Genomic DNA, 17,601 nt, shown 5'->3' with positions numbered 1-17,601 from the left:
TTCATGCCAGGAATGTGACCCTTTGGAATACTTCATAAACCTTTTGAAGGAGCACTGTTGTGTGACTTGAGAAAGGATGCAATTAGGGAAACAATTTCCAGTTTAAAAGCTGTTGTCTTAGTGAGTAGATGATCTTAGAAGGAATGAATGTCTTAGACATCTTGTTGGTTTCCTATAGATGGCCTCTCTGAATTCACTTTCCTGGTTTTGGTTCTGTTATAATTTTGGATAGGGACTTTTTTTTTTTTTAACATCTTTATTGGAGTATAACTGCTTTACAATGGTGTGATAGTTTCTGCTTTAAAACAAAGTGAATCAGCTATACATGTACATATATCCTCATATCTCTTCCTTCTTGGGTCTCCCTCCCATCCTTCCTCTCCCACCCCTCTAGGTGGTCACAAAGCACCAAGCTGATCTCCCTGTGCTATGTGGCTGCTTTCCACTAGCAATCTATTTTACATTTGCTAGTGTATATAAGTCCATGCCACTCTCTCACTTCATCCCAGCTTACCCTTTGCCCTCCCCTTATCCTCAAGTCCATTCTCTACATCTGCGTCTGTCTTTATTCCTGTCCTGCCCCTAGGTTCTTAAGAACCATTTTTTTTTTAGATTCCATATATATGTGTTAACATACGGTATTTGTTTTTCTCTTTCTGACTTACTTCACTCTGTCTGACAGACTCTAGGTAACCATCCACCTCACTGCAAATAACTCAATTTAGTTTCTTTTTATGGCTGAGTAATATTCCATTGTATATATGTGTCACATCTTCTTTATCCATTCATCTGTTGATGGACACTTTGGTTGCTTCCACGTCCTGGCTATTATAAATAGTGCTGCAATGAACATTGGGGTCCATGTGTCTTTGGGAATTATGGTTTTCTCTGGGTATATGCCCAGTAGTGAGATTGCTGGATCATATGGTAATTCTATTTTTAGTTTTTTAAGGAACCTCCATACTGTTCTCCATAGTGGCTGTATCAATTTACATTCCCACCAACAGTGCAAGACGGTTCCCTTCTCTCCACACCCACTCCAGCATTTATTGTTTGTGGTGGATAGGGACTTTTTCAGAGTCTCTCATATGTGCTGCAGAAGAAAATTTTAATTCTTTTTCTGAACTGAGAGGGGCTCAGTTTCAAGGTTATTGCTTATTCTTTGCCATCTAATTACTTTTTCTTGTTGTGTTTGATAATATTTTTCACACATCCAGAGTTTGTATTATTATACAAGAGTTCTAGGATTAACTAGAAATAGTAAAATGCTCTCGCTACAGATTTGACCCCTGTGTGTCCATCCGGTAAGCATGAAGTGAGTACTTTACTTAAGCTCTGTTCTATATCTCTAGAGATTCTCTTATTCTTCCTTTAGATACAGTGTATATCTTTGTCCCTATATCAGGTTTTAAAGGGGTTCTGCTTTAAATAAAGGAAACATTTTTTTCATCATGTTATCTTGCTAGTGTGTGTCTTTATAGAGGGCTAAAACCATTTTTGTTGCTGTTTTTGCAAATTTTTATTTCCCATGTACTAATTCCCAAGGAATTAGTCATTCATGAAGTTTGAAGTTTAAGCTTGTGCATTTATTATTTGCTCAAATTAAAAAAAAATCTCTTGAAATAAAATAATTTCCAAGGCCATTTTTTAATATATTCTGAGAATATTTTATTATTGCAAGGAGTACCAGATATCTAAATCTGAAAAATTTCCATTTGGTCTCTAAACACTGGTTACACACATTCATACCGTAAATGTAAGGATAAGTATTTTTGGTGAAAAATTTTTCGTTTTGTGTGTGTGTGTGTGTGTGTGTGTGTGTGTGTGTTTCCTTGGGCCTGATGTGCAAAATATTTCTTAATGTGGGTATCAGAAAAATTTGAGAAATCTCTAGCCCATCTGTGCTCTGGTCCCCAGCCTAATCTCTCACCATTTCTCCTGCCAGGCTTCAGGCACATTGATCTACGTGACATTCCTAGGCCACCCTTTCTGGCCTCCAGCCCCTCTGTCTGTATACTGCTGTTTCCCAGGTCTGCCCTACCCTGTCGCCTGCCTCTCTTTGCCACTCCTGACATTTTTCCAAAAACAAAGTGTGTGCCCTCTCCCATACAGCCAGCACTGACCTAAGAGTTTACCCACTGTCTGTGTTGCTTACATGATCCCTGTATTCTCATTTTTGTGAGCATACTTGGCATTACAATTGCTTGTCTTTCCATCAATTCTTTTTCTTAGTAGTGAGATCAGAGAGTCAAAGAGGACAAAGGAGGGGAATTCCCTGGTGGTCCAGTGGTTAGGACTCCATGCTCTGCTTGCTGAGGGCCCAGGTTCGATCCCTGGTTGGGGAACTAAAATCCCACAAGCCGTGCGGTATGGCCAAAAAAAAAGAAAAGGACTCATGTTAATAAATACTCTGCCGATAAATAAAGTACACATAATTTTTAGGTTGTCCTTCAATAGGGCATTAAAAGAGACCATGTTTTCCTGGTTATGCATGGGCTTTGTATTCTTTGTAGACAATTAAGAAAATAGAGAAGAAAATAAACATGACTCATAGTTCTACCACCCAGAGATTACATTGTGTTGTTTCCTCCCGGTTTTTCTTCTGTGAATATCTTTATATTACATAGCTGATTGTATGTATAAATTACCACCAGTGATATTATATTTACATAACATAAGCATATCCCCCCAAAGCTAATTTTTTTAAAGATCATGATAAATCCTTTTTTTTTTTTTTTGCGGTATGTGGGCCTCTCACTGCTGCGGCCACTCCCGTTGCGGAGCACAGGCTCCGGACGCACAGGCTCAGCGGCCATGGCTCAGGGGCCCAGCTGCTCCGCGGCATGTGGGATCTTCCCGGACCGGGGCACGAACCCGCATCCCTTGCATCGGCAGGCGGACTCTCAATCAATGCGCCACCAGGGAAGCCCCCATAAATCCTTTTATTATTATTATTGTGGTAACCTGTATAACAACATATGTATACATTTAACATGTTCATGCATTTCTGTAATTCTGTATTCATTGCTGTTATGGACTGAATGTTTATGTTCCCCCAAAATTCATGTATTGAAGTCCTAACCCCCAGTGTGATGGGGATGGGGCCTTGGGGAAGTAATTAAGGTTAGATTGGGTCATGAGGGTGGGGCCCACATTATGGGATTAGTGTTTTTGTAAGATGAGGAAGAAAGATCTCTTTATCTGTGCCTGTACAGAGGAAAGGCCATGTGAGCACACAGTGAGAAGGCAGCCATCTGCCAGCCAGGAAGAGTGCTCTCACCAGTACCCAAATTGACCAGCACCTTGATCCTGGACTTCCTAGCCTCTAGAACTGTGAGAAGTAAATGTTTGCTGCGTAAGCACCCAGTCTATGGTATTTTGTTGAGGAAGCCTGAGCTGACTGAGGACAATGACTATAGGTTTCAAAAATGACAACTTAAAACTCTCATTGAATTTTTTTTTTTTTTTTTTTGCTGTACACGGGCCTCTCACTGTTGTGGCCTCTCCCGTCGCGGAGCACAGGCTCCGGACACGCAGGCTCAGCAGCCATGGCTCACGGGCCCAGCCGCTCCGCGGCATGTGGTATCCTCCCGGACTCGGGCATGAACCTGTGTGCCCTGCATCGGCAGGCAGACTCTCAACCACTGCGCCACCAGGGAAGCCCCCCATTGAATTTTTTAATAGCCACTAAGGGATATAATATTGGATGTTATGCTTTGTTTGCTTAACAAAAGCATTTCAGTTTCTCTGTGGGGGTCTTGTGAATGATAAATTATCTAATATACAGGATACATAGGCTATATATATAATATAGGATATATATATCTAATATATAGGATATATGTAATATATAGGGTTTTGATAAGGCCATCTTGCCAGTGAAGATAAAAACTCAAGGAATAAGGAATAAGGTAAAAACTTATAGTAATTAATAAAAGCTAACACTTATGGGCACATACAATACCTGAGGAACTGCACTCAGTACTTTACATATATAAATTTGTTTAAACCCATTTAATCCCAGTGTGCCAGCATTAAAAGCTCAGATCTTTTGGAGCCACATCCAGAGTGTTTAGAGCATGAGCCCTGGAGCCAGACAGCATGGGTTTAAACCTCACCTCTGCCACTTCCTAGCTGTGTAGACCTGGACTAGTTACCCCTTCTAACCTCAGTTTCCTCAGCTGTAACGTAGTCTTAATAAAGTATTTATGTCCCAGGATTGTTTTGAGGATTAAAAGAGTTGCTGCAAGTCAGCACTTTGCATGGTGTCTGGTCCGTGGTAAGTGTCCCATAAATGTGAGCTTAAATGGGTCATTCCCTTTTAGATTAGAGGTTCCGGTGTTAGGGAATTTTCTATTTCAATCTTGGATGTATGCACTCATTTCCCATAGGACAAGGCCGAGCCCCAGACTGCTTGCGGGGCCAGTGAGAGGCAGGCCCAAAAGCTCCTCAGCCTGTGACATATGCTTCTTTGGTCTGACTTGTCCTTCACAGGAAAAGGGGGACCATGGGATAGAGGGCAGCAGACTTTTTCTGTAAAGGTACAGATAGTAAATATTTTAGGCATTGTGGGCCACAGATGGTCTCTGTTATAACCACTCAACCCTGCCATTGGAATGGGGAAGCAGCCGTAGAGGATACACAAATATTGGCTCCATTCCAGAAAACCTTTATGGACACAGCAGTTTGAATTTCAGATAACTTTCATATGTCATGAAATATTTTTTCGATCCTCCCTCCCCCGCTCCCTCCCAACCATTTAAAAATGTAAAGCCATACTTTTTTTTTTTAATCTTTATTGGAGTATAATTGCTTCAAAATACTGTGTTAGTTTCTGTTGTACAACAAAGTGAATCAGCCATATGCCTACACATGTCCCCATTCTTAATTCTTAGCTCACAGGTTGTACAGAAACAGGCGTTGCTGTCATGAGTCAGCCCTCAGACTCATCTTGCCCTTTTGCAGAAGGTGCTGTGGCCTTTTTTCTTTAAATTCCAAGGACTGAAATAAATAGTTTTCTTCCATTCTTCCCCCTGGTCTCCTTGTCAAACTGACTCTGGAAGCACGGTGTCTAGAGATGAAGGGTTTTACAGGCCATTGCTCTTTTGTCTAATTTTTAACCAGTCAAGACATGGTTGGCCGTGAGCTTGTCTTTTGAACCCTGCTCTTACGGACTTCTGTGTTATACCGCAGAGAAGAAATAAAAATAACCAGCAGATATGGCCCCTCAAGATGTGAAAGTAACCAGCTTTGCCGAAAGGCACTGCAAAGTATAAAGCAAAGGAAAAAATGGATAAGAAAGGCACACTGTTAATAAACAGAACCCTCTTGTCAGAAAACACACTGCCTACTGTTTTTAATAAGTCTGCCATTCCTGCAGCTGCAATCAAGACACGTTTCAAATTCTTTAGTGTTTTTTTTTTCCCCCTTCGGATTGCATAGGGTGGAAGCAGGGAAGAGGTGGTAGTGGAGTAAGGAGAGATGAAAACATTACGTTCATAGTCTTTTTTGTTAGTTATAGCCTTTAAAGGTATATGCAAATAGAGTTCGTTGGATTTGATTTAATTCATCCAAGAATATAAGTATGAGGGAAGAAACTTATTCTTTTTTTTTTTTTTTTTTTTTTTTTGTGGTACGCGGGCCTCTCACTGCTGTGGTCTCTCCCATTGCGGAGCACAGGCTCCGGACGCGCAGGCTCAGCAACCATGGCCCACGGGCCCAGCCACTCCGAGGCATGTGGGATCTTCCCGGACCAGGGCACGAACTTGTGTCCCCTGCATCGGCAGGCGGACTCTCAACCACTGCGCCACCAGGGAAGCCCGAAACTTATTCTTTACATTGGAAACTCTTGGACATTGCTCTACTCACATGATGATTTTCTTTGCAAGAAAAAACATTTATTTTTCAAGAGCACTGGGCTTTTGTGGACTGACAAATAGAGATCGTCACCCTGAAGTCTGTTCTGAACTGACCACCTCATTTATGGGCGTTGGAATCCACAAAGCCCAGGGGAGCCCCGTGTTGGCCTAAGAGCACAGCTGTTTCCTTTCACCCCAGCAATAGAAATGATGACCTTGACTCTTGAATACTATCACATAGACTCCTTCTTTTTTGTTTTTGAGCAGAAAACATCCTGTTTCATCATGCTTGTTTAATAGAATAATTTAAATATGCCTCGTAGAAATAACATTAATACTTTTACTTACCCTGAGACACATTTTTTTTATACCCACAGGATATAAATTAAGATTAATACTCCCTGCATTTGCTTAGATAAATGTGAGAAATATATGTACATAGTACATTCTTATTTTTCTATAATTTTTCCTTGTTCAAATAATTCTCTTCCTCATCTTTCTTTTTGATTGGTTATAATTATCTAAAATTCATTATAATATCCTCTTTTGGGGGTGATGGGAGAATATTATATTTTATATGCTAGCTGAATTTTGAGATTCATAAAGTAGAAGAATATTACCCATTCTTTAGAGTCCTGTAGCAAATTTCTAACTTGATCAGATAGTCTAGAGCAGTGGCTTTCAAACTTTTTTTGACCTTGACCTCCAATAAGAAATATATATGTTTTACTTCATGACCTGGTACATTCAAAAATACACACACACACACACACACACACACACACACACACACACACACACACGAGCATAGGGGTACACAGAAGTTTACCTTCCCCTCATACTTCTTCCAAAGTCTGCCATTCAGCTTTGGATGACTGACCAAATGATGGAATGCCTACTTCAGTGTCAGTTTTGGCACACCAAGACTTGTACTTGATGAAGGATTGTAGATTGCATAGGTATCCCTTATGCCATGCCAGTGATGCAAACAAGGCATGCCATTTGGATTTACTGTTCTCTTAATATTCACTTTGAAAGATAGGTACATACTCTAAATGTAACTTAATTCAAATGGCCTCTTTGTACTTTATATATGAAAATTCTCTCAGTCAACTGAAAGTATAAATGTACATTTTTTATTGGAGAATAAAATATTGTGATAATTAATGATCGTGAGGCTATGAATTTTATATGTCCAAATGTTATTATATAAATAGTAAAAATCATAGGTGTGGATTGACAGTGTTGAGAGAATACAGTCCCTAATAATTTGGGGGAAACAATTGTCTCCTTAGTGGGATTGCTTTCAATGAAATTGCATCACCAGCATTGAGCAAATCTTCAAGCGCAGGAGATGAAGAGGAGGTAAGTCTTGACTTCAGTCAGTTTCTATTAGGGAGGAAGGACAGCTTACTAACTTGGTGGCAAAATCATCATCAGAAACAGCTACACCGGCAGAAGTAGCACCATAATATCTTGCTTTTACACAGACCTCATTTTAGAGAGAACATTTATTTAGTTTTGCAGAAGTTTTATCAGGGTGCAGTTGACAGTGCTGAGGAATTATGGTTCCTGCCCTTTTATATCAAACTTTAAATATGGGTCTACCAGGATTTTTAATAATAAAATTGTAATCATAATTAATTTTTGAATAAAATTTCAGATTTATTCTTCTTTCCCGGTAGTTCATTCTGTAAAGGCAACATTTAGCTTTGGCAAATGTTGATTTTAATATTTGGCCATTTGGCATTATGCCAAAGTGTGTATTTGGTAAATTTCTAAAATAAACATTCATTTCTGCATCCATCTGTCCAGTCCTCCTAGTGAAACAAAAGTTTCACAAAGCCATAATTATTTCTATTATTTACAGTGTACTCTGGTCTTTTCTGTTTTATTTAATATTTTTAAAGGCCACTAAATTAGTTTTACCATCTACTAATATGTCATGATCTAGAGTTTAAAAATGTTGAGCCTCACTGTACTCTGGGGATAGTGACATGGTCTGGGAGGGGTCATTTTTGTATGCAAAATAAGGATGGTTTTCTTCCTCAGAAATGCATTTAAGATCTCAAAGACATGTTAAGACATAAAAAATGAATTAATGCTACTGCCAAGTAATTTTCTATAGTGGTTGTACCAGTTTACACACCTACTGGCAATGTCTGAGAATTCCAGTTGTTCCATATCCTTCTTAACACTTAGCGTTGTCAGTGTTTTGGGGTTTAACTATCATAGTGGGTGTGTAGTAGTTATCACAGCCATTTTAAATGAAGTCCATCTAAACTGTCTCATGCCTCCCAACATTTTTCAGCGAATGTAAATGAAATAGTCGATCTGTTACAGATGACTAAGTTCTGATGTTTTGAATAGTCATTCTTCTTGCCATTTATGGTATGTCTATCCATTGTGGTGAGCAGTCTGCTTTTAATGCTGTCCTAGTGGCTCACTCTAGAAGCTTTTCCTCCACTCTTCCACCAACAGAAAATAAAGTAGATCAGAAATTGTATGTTTGAGTTTGTAAGCCCCAAGTCCTTCTATGTGCTGCTTCAGGGCCTTAGTGCTGCAACAATACATATTCTTTTTGCAGACCTCAGAAACAGCAAATTCTCTTACTCGTTGCCTGTTCGAGACCCCATCCCAGATCCCCTTCCCTCTATCAGCCTCAACTGCTATGGACAAGGATTAGTTTATTGAAGTCGGGGGTGAGGGGAGGTTGGGAGGTGGTAGTAGGGGAAGCGGTCAGCCTGACTCCAGAGGAAAATAGTGTTTGGCTGATGACTAGTGGACTCAGCCTTTCACTACAGGGTCTAGGTGGGGTTGCAAACAAAAGAGAAGGGTGTGCCCGGCAAGGTGGGGAGCCAGCTGCTGTTGGTGTCATAGGAATTTGCTTATCTTGCTTATGTTAGGAGGCCAGCCCTGCTGAAATCCTTAACACCATTTACATGCTAGTTCATGTTTATGAGAGTCACGTAAAGCATCAGGCAAAAGATTGGGCCTGTTTCCAGTCTTAATTCAGGGTGAATTCCAGGGTGACTTCAGGTAATTCATGCCATCTTCTCAGTTCCACTTTCTCCCTTCGTTGTATGTAAACAGACTTCTGCGAGAAAATGGTCAAGATGAAGGGTATCTGGAGAAGGCATCTAATTTAGCCTCTCTGCGCATACAAGAACACAGCTATTTTACGATGTGAATCTGCCTTCATTAAATATGTTTGGAATTGATCAGCGCCTGCTCTTGATGACTTATTAAGATTGTTTTTTTGTTTGTTTGTGTTTTGGATGTCTGCAAGGACAATACTATAGAAGCACAGAGTACCCTGATTTTTTTCCCTTTAGTACTCTGTGTAAACCTGTGCTATAGAATCTTGCACACAGTTGAATTAAATATGATGTAAAAATGATCAGTGAATTAAGTATTATTGCTATTCTCTTGAGAGGCTATATCCAGGGTTGAAAGTCATCTGTTTTGCTTCTTTATGCTATTCTTTCATAACCTCTGCCTGCTTCTTTGTATCCTTTCATTTCTACTTGACTCAGCTTTGAGAATGGAATAAATTAAGGCCTAGAACTTTTATAATATATGAGTTAAAAGGGACCCACAAGGGGCTAATGTCTCAACATTAATTGAGAAAAAGGATCGTGTATGTGAAAGTGTTTTCTACAGCATTACATAGAGAGAGCGTTCCCTCGTATAATGGCCTAGAGGGTTGCCTGTTGTCCTCTGTTTAGTATAAATCAAGATGCAAATAAATCTCCAACTTCCTCTTAAGTTGTGAACATTTTAAGTAAGACAATCGCAAAAGATACAGTTACAAAAATCAGCGGCTTAGTCACACTCCAAGTTTTCTTTTTCCAGGTTTTAAAATTTATACTGAATTTTCTCTAAGCTCGTTAAGTTGACATTGGATCTTGTTTCCAAAATCATACATAACCTGTCTCATCCCTGCCCTTCCCTCAAAGGAGCAAGAAAATTCTGTCATTATTGAGTTTGGTCACGAGTGGATGCTTCCTTGTGTAACTTCTCTTTGGAAAGTTTGAAGTAATCAAGATAGTTAATCTCTCCTCTCAGAGAGACAGGTCAGCAGAAAATATTTCTCCTGGCAGCTCCTCCTTCCATTTAATGTTTCCTTTCTTAGGCCTAAGGGTGTGGGGTAAAAAACAAACTCCAAACAAAAAAGAGTTTTCACTTTTGCTTCTAGAAGTGGCACTAGAATTCAGATCGCAAAAATAATGTTTTCTTGCAGCCACACTAAGTAACGGGATTTGAACGGCTCTTCTATATTAGGGCATTTAGAAGAAAGAATGATTCCCACCCCGCTATACCCGCAGTGAAAGTATCTTTATTGTTTTCATTGATAATAAAAGTTATACACGCTCAGTGTAATAAATTTAAACAATGCATGTAGAGTAGAATGTGAAGATTCCCATAATTGGTGTTTTCACTCAAGATGTTTGTGTGCTGTCAACATAAATAGATGGTACTTGGCATACTGTTCTATAACGTGTTTTTTTTTTTCCACTGAATAGTTTGCAGGCTTTTTGCTACATCAGTGTCTGTGGGTCTGTCTGCAGCATTCTTTTTAAATGACTTTATCATAAGGTTGAATCAGAGTTGATTTACATAGTCCCTTCTTAATGGACATCATGTCATCTCTCATTTTCTGATGTTCTAAATTTGTGTCATTCAGTATGCTAGCCACCAGCCACTTGTGGCAATTTAGCCTTGTTCAAATTAAATAATGTGTAAAAATCAGTTCCTCAGTAGCCATATTTCAAGTGCTCAGTAGCTATATGTGAGTAGCACAGATGTAGAGCTTTTCCATCATTGCATAAAGTTGTATTGGACAGTGCTGTTCTAAACTACTGGTTTTCAGACTTTTTTTTGAGTACATGTTTCCGTTCCTTAATTCATCCATTCTTCATTCATTCAATAAATAATTATTAAGTGCTTCCTATGTGTCAGGCACTGTGCTAGGTACTTGGATATATCATTCATAAAACAAAACACCTACCCTCATAATGCTTAACATTCTATCAGCAAAAGGTTTTGACTACTCCCAGTAAATGTATTTATAAGTTGTATATGTATTCTATCATGCTATTATATTTTATTTACTTATTTATTAAATATTTATTTATTTATGGTCGCATCAGGTCTTAGTTGCGGCACGCAACTAAGATTTTTTTCACTGCAGCACTCAGGCTCTTCGTTGCGGTGTGTGGGCTTCTCTCTAGTTGTGGCGCACGGGCCCCAGAGCGCATGGGCTCAGTAGTTGTGGCATGCGGGCATGGTGGCCCCGCGATATGTGGGATCTTAGTTCCCCAACCAGAGGTAGAACCTGCATCCCCTGAATTAGAAGGTGGATTCTTAACCACTGGACAACGAGGGAAGTCCCAATCATGCTGTTATATTTTAAAACATGTTAAAATAGGAATGAAAATGAATAAGATAAAAATGTACATAATTTCTGAAGTAGTCTTCCTGTGTCCCACCTTGGGGACCACTGTTCTGAATAATGCCCTTGGACTAGGTGGTCATCTCTAAAGTTTCTTCCAGTACTGAAACTGAACTGTTATCACATTTTAAGTAGGTAGTTCTTCTATTTTGATATGTGTAGGCTTTTTCCGACACTGTTTGAATTTGTTCTTATACTTATATATTTATTTAGCAAGCATTTATTAAGTTCGTACTATATGTCAGGTAGATGCCAGGAGATTGAACAAGTCAGGGTTCCTGCCCTCAAATGAGACAGGCCAGCAAATCAGTTATTCTGATACCAGGTGTTATGGAAATGCAGCAAAGGGACATAGAAAGAGAGAGATGGTTTGGCAGAATGGACAGCTCTCATGAACATGACTCATTTTTGGATAGTTATTGAACTCTGTTGTGGGACTTAATGGAATCACAGATTTCTCCAACAGGTACAATTTTTCTCCCTCATATTTTCTTTTCTCTTGGAAAATATAAAATCCTAAGCCGTTAATTTAAGAATATTCAACTACTGTTGATTGTCCCATTAAGTATCTCTTTATGTTAAACTCTCACCTTTCTGTTTTTAAACTTAGATCTTAGGGTTGGAGAGGTTCTACATAGGACAGAAGCTAAGTACAAATAATTAGGTAGCTCCTGTTGTTTGAGAGGGGGAAGGTATGTGTTTATTCATACTTTCATTTAACAAATATTTTAAAAATACCTCCTATGCAGAAAAAACACTTAATTCCAAAATAAATTTCTCATAGGGGCTTTTAGTTAAGGAATTCTGAAGAATATAAAGGAAAATACTGTTTACAGCAAATTTAGAAATGAAAGAATTGATCATGTGTTTTTTCTTTCCTTTCTTTCAGGGCAAGTTAAAGTGTTCAGAGCTCTTTATACGTTTGAACCCAGAACTGTAAGTATGCAGTTTTTCACTTTCAAATTGACATAAAAACCAAAAGTGATTTCATTTAGATACTTCCTCTGTCCTAAATGGTCATCAGCTGCTTCAACCCTTCATTTGACTAAGGACAGAGTCCTCTGTGGTCCAACCCCCTTTCTAGTCCTGCCATCCTCCACTCCTTCCCCTTCATGGACCATTCCAGTCTGGATTTGGTGCACAGTACAACTCATCTCTGAACTCTTTGTAGACTCATGGTTCTGCACCTCTCTAAGCTTTGATCACACACTTCCTCTTCCATAAAGACTTTCTGATCACCCCATGGAGGAGTGGGATGTCTCTCCCGCCTCTGAATTTCTGCACTTGGCATTGCAGTCTTGCTCACCAGCACAGTGTCTAGGGTGCAGAACACAGGGGTTTAGAACTTACGGTAGCTTTTAGGACCCGCTCTGCCTCTTTTAGCAGCTGTGTGACCTGGTAAATTCAGAAATTACCTAACCTCTGTGCCTCAGTGTACTCATCTGTAAAGTGAAAATAATAATAATCTCATAGGGTTTTAGTGAGAATTAAGTGAGATTGTGTAAAGCTGCTGTTACTGTTAAGGAGTCATTGTTACTATTAGAAGGAGTAGTGGTTGCTATATTCATAGACTCTTAACACATACTTTTGACTGGTTGATGTATTGATTACTTTAATTCACCTCCAGTTCTTTTCCAGGATGGAGTCTCTCTACTGTTATTTATTTATTTTTGGCTGCATCAAGTCTTCGTTGCTGCGTGAGGGCTTTCTCTAGTTGCGGCGAGCAGGGGCTACTCTTCGTTGCGGTGCGCGGGCTTTTCATCACGATGGCTTCTCTTGTTTGGGAGCACGGGCTCTAGGCACGCAGGCTTCAGTGGTTGTGGCACATGGGCTCAGTAGTTGTGGCTCGTGGGCTCTAGAGCACAGGCCCAGTAGTTGTGGCACATGGGCTTAGTTGCTCCGTGGCATGTGGAATCTTCCTGGACCAGGGATCAAACCCATGTCCCCTGCATTGGCAGGCAGATTCTTAACCACTGCACCACCAGGGAGGTCCCTCTACAGCTTTTTAAAAGTCTTGGTTATTATTGAATGCACAGGAGAAAATAGACATTTAATTCACTAGGTTTTTTGAATATTCCATATTTAAAATGCTATTTTTAATATCCATGGTCCCAAGGACCCTAGGCTGTAGAGCAGTGCCGCTAATTCATCCTGTGTGTGCTGGATGGTCAGTAATGGCTACCTCATGCCCTGCTGCTCCCACACTCTGCTCCTCTCCATCTTCCCTCAATACAGATGTTGAAGGGCAGGTGTCTGGCTGATCAGGTCCCAGGGGTCTTCCTGACTGCTTAAGTGCCCATGCTGTACCAGTTGTTCAGTATTTTGAATGTCATCCTAGAACTAGGTTCATCTTAACATTCTTTTCTGAATGAGAATTTCTTTTGGACAAGCTCGGTTTGGTCTTTCTCCCCTGGGCCCAGTGGCTATCTTCTCTAGTGGGATGGGTGTACCCCAGTATATCCTAAACTCGCCTAAAAGTCATTGAGACAAAGAAGTTGGAAGGGCTGAGCTGGACTCTGTGAGACCATCGCTGACATGTACAGCACCCCAGAAATACCTGGGTCCAGTTTTTAGCTACTGTACTACTCTCAGGAGATAGGGACAGCAATACCCAACTCATCTCGGTGATCCACTGGGAAGCTTGTCACTCTTGGTTCTTCCTGTCAATGCATTTCTCTCCTCTGTCGTGCATGAAGGCAAGGTAGTCCTGACATCACCCAGCCCTGTTTGGTTCTTATTTCTTACCCAACCCGCAGTCCAATAAAGTGTCATATAGAGGCCTGGTAAGACTGGATAGACCAGTGTTGCACTGATGGAGAGAGAACAGCATTTCCTGTGTGCTGGAGGTATATTGATTTCTGCAAGGAAACCAGCAGGATCCTCCTCTCTATCATGTAACATTTGCTGGACTCCTCTAGGTTTATAGCACTATATGTAGGGGAAGGAGCCCTAGGATGGGATTCCAAAAGCTGAAGTAGGAGCCCAGCCCTACCACTCACTAACTGTGTGATTCGTGGCAAATTCTTCAACCTCTCTGAGCCTGGCTGTGAGATGGAGATTATACCCATGACCCAGCCCTGCCTTAATGGGCTGTTGTAGGATCAAATGATGTTAAGTATGCTTTGCAAGTATAAGGCACTGCTGTTGATTTTGTTGTATTGCATTATGTTGGGGTAGGGAAGAGAGAAACAACAGATATTTTCCACAGCCATTGCCTTTTATCCTGATCATGACACCATGATAGCCAGTAATGGCTATGCATGACCCTTCTGTATGAGAGAAAGCAGAGGTGGTGACGAAGGGCAGGGACTCCAGAATCTGAATGCCACAGTTCAAATTTAGGGTCTACCATGTACCTGCTGTATGGCCTTGGACAAGTTTCTCATCTATAATGTGATGATAAGAATAGCACCCACCTCACAGTGTTGCTGTGAGATTGTAAGTGTCCAGACCAGTGCCAGGTACATGGTAATACTGTAAAGTGCTAAATGAAAACATCTGTGGAGAATTTGATTTTTTTTTCTTTTTCTTTTTATTAATTCTCAGGGCTCCAGGTTGACAAATGTGGAAAATTTCAAAAGGACGTCACGGTCTTTCCAAAATTTTTCATAAAATACATATTTGCATAAACCAACCAAAATTAATGCCTTGAGAATTATATGTTACCAAGAATATATGGAACAGGATATACATTACCAAGTGGGTACTCATCCCTATAACATCCCAGTGGCCAACAATTTACTTGTTCTGATACCTTGCGGTTCTTCAAGGAGAGAGGAAAAGAAGAATGTGGTTAAAAACCAAAGAACAGACTAGAAATAGACAAGTGCTTACTTGATTGTGTCACTCTTTTCCCATCATAGTCCATGAATACGATGCCAGGAATTTAAAGGTCAATCCTCACTGAACATTTACATTGTGTCCTGCAAGTGGTTTCTTAATGGAAGGTGTGAATATCGGAGGTACAAATCTATCTGAGTTTTAAAATCATGAAATTACCTTGTCGTTTATATTGCCACCAGCAGTCTGAAGAATTTGGTAAACGACCTCCTCAGCTACATTAGGAAAAACCGTCCCTAGCTTCTTTGGAAGAAGGTATTTTAGCGGTGGGGGGGGGGGGTAGCATTGTGTGTCTGGGAGCTATTGATTAAAAAGAAAATAAACGTTCCACTCTCTTTTCTCAGGATGAAAACTTAGCGAGACCTTTTTTTTACCTGACTGAAATCGACTGCCTTTTGTTGCTCCCTTAGTTGAAAAACGAGTCCGATCTAATGGGTAGCTGAGGCAGGCACCGCTATTGAAGAGCAGCCATTAATTTAAAATCCGAAACAGCGCAAGAAGTTTTGAAATGACTGTACTTGGTGACAGTTTCCAAATCATGCATTTTGCCAAACCACAAAAGAAAAGAATTATTTCCAAATACCATATGATTTTAAAAATTGAGGTAAAATTCACATAACACAACATTAACAATTTTTTGTATTTAAAGTGAACAGTGAAGCATTTAGTACAATCACAATGTTGTACAGCTATTACCTCTGTCTAGTTCCAAAATATTTTCGCTGTCCCCAAAGAAAACTCTGTACCCATGAAACACCGACTTCCCATTCTTCCAGGCTTTATTCCTTTTTATGAGGAAGACTAATTACAGAGACTTGTGTATGTTCTTTGTTTTTTAAGTTATGTGTTTGGCACTTTCTCAAAATGTGCCTTTTGTTTCAAGGGTGAATGATCTTATTAAGTGTGGAAATTCAGGCAAACTTGACTTTTGTGATTTTAGACATGACTCCTTCACTTCAACGTAAGCACTGACTGAGGAGGATTGATTGTTAGACGTAAGTGGGCAAGGTTAGCTTCTCTTCAAGACATTGAACTCTTTCAAAACTCCAAGAAACTCAGTCACTCCAAAAAAATGCTAAGATTTCACATATATTCTATTTTCTTTACTTCCTTGCGTCCTGCTTCATTCTCCCCACCCATTCCTTACTGTTGTAAGGATGGCTACTCCATCCCACCAGCTGGGATGCTATGGTGGCAGTGAGTCACCTTTCTGGCCTCTGAGAAGTGAGCCAGGTAACGGCAGGGAAGTGCTAAAGTAAACAATTTGTTTCCCTGATCACTTTCTATATCCATCACATATTGGTAGTAATATTGATCATAGATCATCAGGACATTTTAGGGAAAAATTGAGAAAAGTCTTAGAAGCCTTTACTTTTTTTCTTCCAAATGCCTATTTCCAATAATATTAAAATGTATGTCATTGATCTACACAGGCTCAACTAATTTTGCATAGATATGCTATGTGTAAGTCTAGTCTCTGTAGATCGAAGTGTAAATTAAGAAATGCTTCAGAAAGTGCTTTTTAGAGGAACTCACATTTTTTAGTTTCATTAATCATCATTTGCTAATTTTTATGTTTGAATGCATATTGCATCTAAATATTTATGAATTGTGGTTGCTTAAAGCATGATATAGCTGATACAGTCTTCATCTATATTCACGGGGAAATAGTTATAAAAATAATAGAGATCATCTTTGAAACTCAATAAATGACTGTTGCAGAGTCACATTTACTGCCGTAGTCTGCAGCTGAGAGAGATAAACAAAAGGAAAGAATGAAATAATTTGTTTCACTAGCATAATTTTTGTTTGTGTGGAGCAGTAACTGGAATCAAATATCAAAGCCTTTTAAAAAATTTTTTTTCCAACCAGCATTATGAAACTAATATGTGCTCATGATCTTATCCTATGTAAAATTTTGTGCCCTACATTCTTCACTTAGCATGACAATGTAAACATTTCCCAATATCTGAAACTTGCTCATCAGTAGACATAAATATACATATATATATATTCTGGCCACGCCGGGCGGCTTACAGGATCTTGGTTCCCTGACCAGGGATTGAACCTGGGCCACAGCACTGTAAGCGCTGAGTCCTAACCAGTGGACCACCAGGGAACTCCCTAGACATTTTATTTACTCATACAGTCATGTTGATAAGTGTTATCTACTGATGGGAAAAAGATATTTAATTAAAGTGCCTGGCTTTATTCAGGGAGTTTGTAGGACATTTGGCCGGTATAAGAGCATGTATTGTCTGTGTAATTAATTAACCCCTTAGAGCTTGCTTAAGGTCTAGAATGAGTTACTGCTTCATATCTTAAAGCTCTTTAGTCTTTTTTTTTTTTTTGTGGCACGCGGGCCTCTCATTGCTGTGGCCTCTTCCGTTGCGGAGTACAGGCTCCAGACGCACAGGCTCAGCGGCCATGGCTCACGGGCCCAGCCGC

General features: G+C 39.8%; 1 protein-coding gene and 1 non-coding gene across 2 annotated transcripts in view; one reads left to right on the top strand and one right to left on the bottom strand.

Annotated features, from left to right (window-relative positions):
- OSTF1 (osteoclast stimulating factor 1) overlaps window positions 1-17,601 on the top strand; it is a 50,068-nt gene that overhangs the window by 9,863 nt on the left and 22,604 nt on the right. The window contains exon 2 of the mRNA XM_032636185.1: window positions 12,203-12,249. Within this exon, the coding sequence (XP_032492076.1) occupies window positions 12,203-12,249 (47 nt within the window). The remainder of the gene's footprint in view (window positions 1-12,202; window positions 12,250-17,601) is intronic.
- TRNAV-UAC lies at window positions 17,201-17,272 on the bottom strand. The gene has a single exon. It is a non-coding gene; the product is annotated as a tRNA-Val (tRNA).

The sequence above is a fragment of the Phocoena sinus genome, chromosome 6 (genome assembly GCF_008692025.1).
Source record: "Phocoena sinus isolate mPhoSin1 chromosome 6, mPhoSin1.pri, whole genome shotgun sequence".
NCBI classification, from domain to species: domain Eukaryota; kingdom Metazoa; phylum Chordata; class Mammalia; order Artiodactyla; family Phocoenidae; genus Phocoena; species Phocoena sinus.
The sequence above is the reverse complement of the archived record's forward strand: the minus strand, read 5'-3'. Positions and strand labels throughout refer to the sequence as shown.